The following is a 3,305-nucleotide window of genomic DNA, read 5'->3' on the forward strand; positions in this document are numbered from 1 at the left end:
AAATTGGCAGTGTGGAAAACCCGGAAGAATAAAGGTTTGCAATTGGCAACTATAGACCCTGAAGAGATGTGCAAGCGGCTTGTAGCGGGGAGGCTTAAGATGGAATTTGCATATTATAGGTTGACGAATAATTTAATTGGTTTTTGTGATATATGGTGTGTTGATGAAGTGTTATGCATGTTACATGAGGATCAGTTTGTTTTGAATTTTTAAAAAAACATTTTAAAGAAGGTTTTAAAATAATAAGAGTACAGATGTATTGATAGTAGTGGTTATATTGTTCATGATTGTGAAGAAATTGTATAAATAAAGGTATTGTTAAACCTCTCTCTCTCTCTCTCTCTCTCTCTCTCTCTCAGAGGAACTGGGCGTCTCCGTCACATTCAGCACTTCATGTTAAACATCTCACGAGGAAAGAAACACTCAAACCTCATCTGAACACACATCGAGAGCTTCAGAAGAACTGAATCTACAGACAACAGAGAAGATCATTTAATAAGAGAGAAGAATGAAGATCATCTGGACTTTCACTCTGCTGATGATTCCTGGTAAGAATCTGAACTCAGAAGAACCAGAACAGAGATTAAATAATGAACACAAGTCTTTATCCATAACTAATGACCTTTGACATGAATCTCCCTTCAGTGTGTATTAGTGTTGTGTTAAGATGCTGGTTTGTTGTAGGTGTCGTGAGCTCCATAGAAGTGACCGGATATTCAGGAGGTGGAGTCAAAATCTCATGCAAATATGATGAAAGATATAAAGGAAATGAGAAGTATTTTTGTAAAGGACAGCGGTCAGACTGCACATACCAAATCAATACTAATGAGAAAAATAAATGGGTTGATTCTGGAAGATTCTCTCTGTATGACAACACAAGTTCAGCCGTCTTCACTGTGACCATCAGAAATCTGAGAAAATGGGATTCTGGGATGTACTATTGTGGAGCTGAAAAGATTATAAGTTATTCCTCCACTGAAGTGAATCTGAAGGTTATAACCGGTGAGTAACTGAGACTCCACAACATCACGATCCTCAACACTGACTGGAATTACTGCCGTTCACTCGTCTAACTCATAACTCATGCCATCAATAACCTTTTCATCTCCTGATGGAAGATTTACACTCATCATCTGGACTTGAGTTCATCAATGTTGTAGCAAAGTGAAGATACATGTGTTTATATTGAGAACAAAATGACAAATGATCTGTGTTTGTGTTGAACAGATCAACCAATCGTGAGAGGATATTCAGGAGGAAACGTCATCATAAACTTCAAATATGAGACACAAGAAGAGACACCTTTGATATTCATCTGTAAATCTGGAGAATGTTTTCCTGTAATAAACACTAACAGAGCCTCAGAATGGAAACATGACAGACGATTCTCCGTTCATGAGGGCAGATCTGCAGGGCTCTTACGTGTGTTTATCAGAGAGCTGAATGAGAACGACTCTGGAGAATATATGATTACAGTCAAAGTTTCTGAAGACCACAGTTTATTCTCTGAGTTTAGCCTGAACATTGAGAAGGGTGAGCCGCTTTCAGTCATTATGAGGTGAATCCATGAATATATCTGGTCATTCTAACATTACTGCGCTTTATTTGGATCTGAAACAGATGATTGTGTGAAGAGCATCAGTCTATCAGCGGATGCAGGAGGATCTGTGAACATCAGCTGCAAATACCCACAATCCCACAGCAGTGATGTGAAGTTTCTCTGCTGGAGATCTGGAGCTGATCTCTGTGCTGAAGAGACGTCTGTGAATGAGAGCAGAAGATGGAGGCGTGAGGGAAAGATCCAGCTGTATGATGACAGAGAAGAGCGGCTCCTGACGGGAAGCATCAGTCATGTGACTGAACAACATTCAGAATACTGGTGTGGAGTTCAGTCTGATGGAGGACACAAGAGCTTCATCACACGAGTCCTGATCAACCTCACAGGTGCGGATGCTTTTCTCACTGATATTAATCATAAGGTAGAATAACATCTCTTCAGCAGATCACTGTGTGTTATTTATCAGGATGCTTGAAGCTGGTTCTATAAGCAGGTTTAACCACAGGGTTATTTTTCATTTAGATGTTCTGTCTGTTTAACAGCAAAACCACAAACTGCAGTTCGTATGATTGTCATTCTACAGCAGTGTGTGAACGCAGGACTGAGATCTGGATGTAGTTTTTAGTTCTGTGTGTGTTAATCTCGTATAACTGCAGTGTTTAGTGTGCTCATCTGGACACAGGATAGTTAACTGCAGTTTAAAGGAGCTCGTCAGTGACACTGCTGTACTGTATTATTCAGTGTGAAATCACAGGCTTTATTTACAGAAACTCAAACAAACAGTTTCTGTGTATCAACAACTTGAATTCTGGGTAATGAATGTGTGAAAGCCATCAGTAACATGTCTCTTCACCATTAGAGAATGATGTCAAGTTCTGGTCTGAAAAAAAAAAAAACATAATTTAGAAATTATTTTTTTGTCATTTTCATATACAAAATTTTCAGAGACATCACCACCACCATCCAGGCCATCCCATAAACCCACAACAGATGTTGGAACCACGGAGAACCAAGTGTTTTGTATGGTCATCACATAAATAATGTTTAGATCTTTAGGCTGAGGCCGTGCAAAATAATGAAAGGTTCTCTCTTGAACTGCACCTTCACTTCCCTTTTCATCGTCTTCATTCCCTGATATCTCTGTCTCTTCTCTCTCCCGTGAGTGTTTGCTGATATCTCTGTCTCTTCTCTCTCCCGTGTGTGTTTGCTGATATCTCTGTCTCTTCTCTCTCCCGTGAGTGTGTTTGCTGCTCTTCTTGTAGCTGTCACTTCTTCTTCAGCAGGTCTACCGTTAGGAACAGAACTGCCTCAACGTTGTTGATTTGTTTGAATTCACCTCAAATAAATGTAGATTCTGTGCAAAGTATCACATTAGGACAATGTGTTGTTGTTTTATCTTAATGTCTTAAATATCCAATATTTAACAAATCTTTCATGCAAATATATTTTTTTTAAAGTCTAAATTGCTTAAATGTCAAAATTAGTACAACAATAAATACATCATGACTATCTTTACAGGGAGTGCAGAATTATTAGGCACGTTGATTTTCTGATCATATTTTTTTTCCAGGCACATTTGACCAATTCCAAACCACAGTAATCCTAATAACTACTATTGATTTAGTATTTAATAATGTATAAGTGATATATAATTGTTCATGAAGGCTGGAAATGAAAATCACCTTATATTCAGGTGTGCAGAATTATTAGGCATGTTTTCTTTTACAGATAAATTGAGCCAAAAAAG

The 3,305-nt window shown here is 38.2% G+C and overlaps 1 protein-coding gene across 1 annotated transcript; it reads left to right on the top strand.

Moving 5' to 3' along the window:
• The first annotated feature begins 359 nt into the window (after positions 1 to 359).
• On the top strand, positions 360 to 2,931 carry LOC307135105 (polymeric immunoglobulin receptor-like). Its single transcript, XM_079831284.1, has 5 exons — positions 360 to 548; positions 685 to 1,002; positions 1,228 to 1,533; positions 1,621 to 1,944; positions 2,504 to 2,931. The coding sequence occupies exons 1-5, from the start codon at positions 509 to 511 to the stop codon at positions 2,593 to 2,595; spliced, it is 1,080 nt and encodes a 359-aa protein (XP_079687410.1). The 5' UTR covers positions 360 to 508; the 3' UTR covers positions 2,596 to 2,931.
• The last annotated feature ends 374 nt before the right edge of the window (positions 2,932 to 3,305 follow it).

The sequence above is a fragment of the Gobio gobio genome (assembly GCF_949357685.1).
Source record: "Gobio gobio genome assembly, chromosome: 12".
Classification (NCBI taxonomy): domain Eukaryota; kingdom Metazoa; phylum Chordata; class Actinopteri; order Cypriniformes; family Gobionidae; genus Gobio; species Gobio gobio.

Excerpts from the sequence above, each read along its gene's own strand:
- LOC307135105 (XM_079831284.1), top strand. The coding sequence starts at position 509 with ATGAAGATCATCTGGACTTTCACTCTGCTGATGATTCCTG. Across the intron at positions 1,003-1,227 it reads GAATCTGAAGGTTATAACCG|ATCAACCAATCGTGAGAGGA; the intron begins GTGAGTAACTGA and ends TGTGTTGAACAG. Across the intron at positions 1,534-1,620 it reads TAGCCTGAACATTGAGAAGG|ATGATTGTGTGAAGAGCATC; the intron begins GTGAGCCGCTTT and ends GATCTGAAACAG.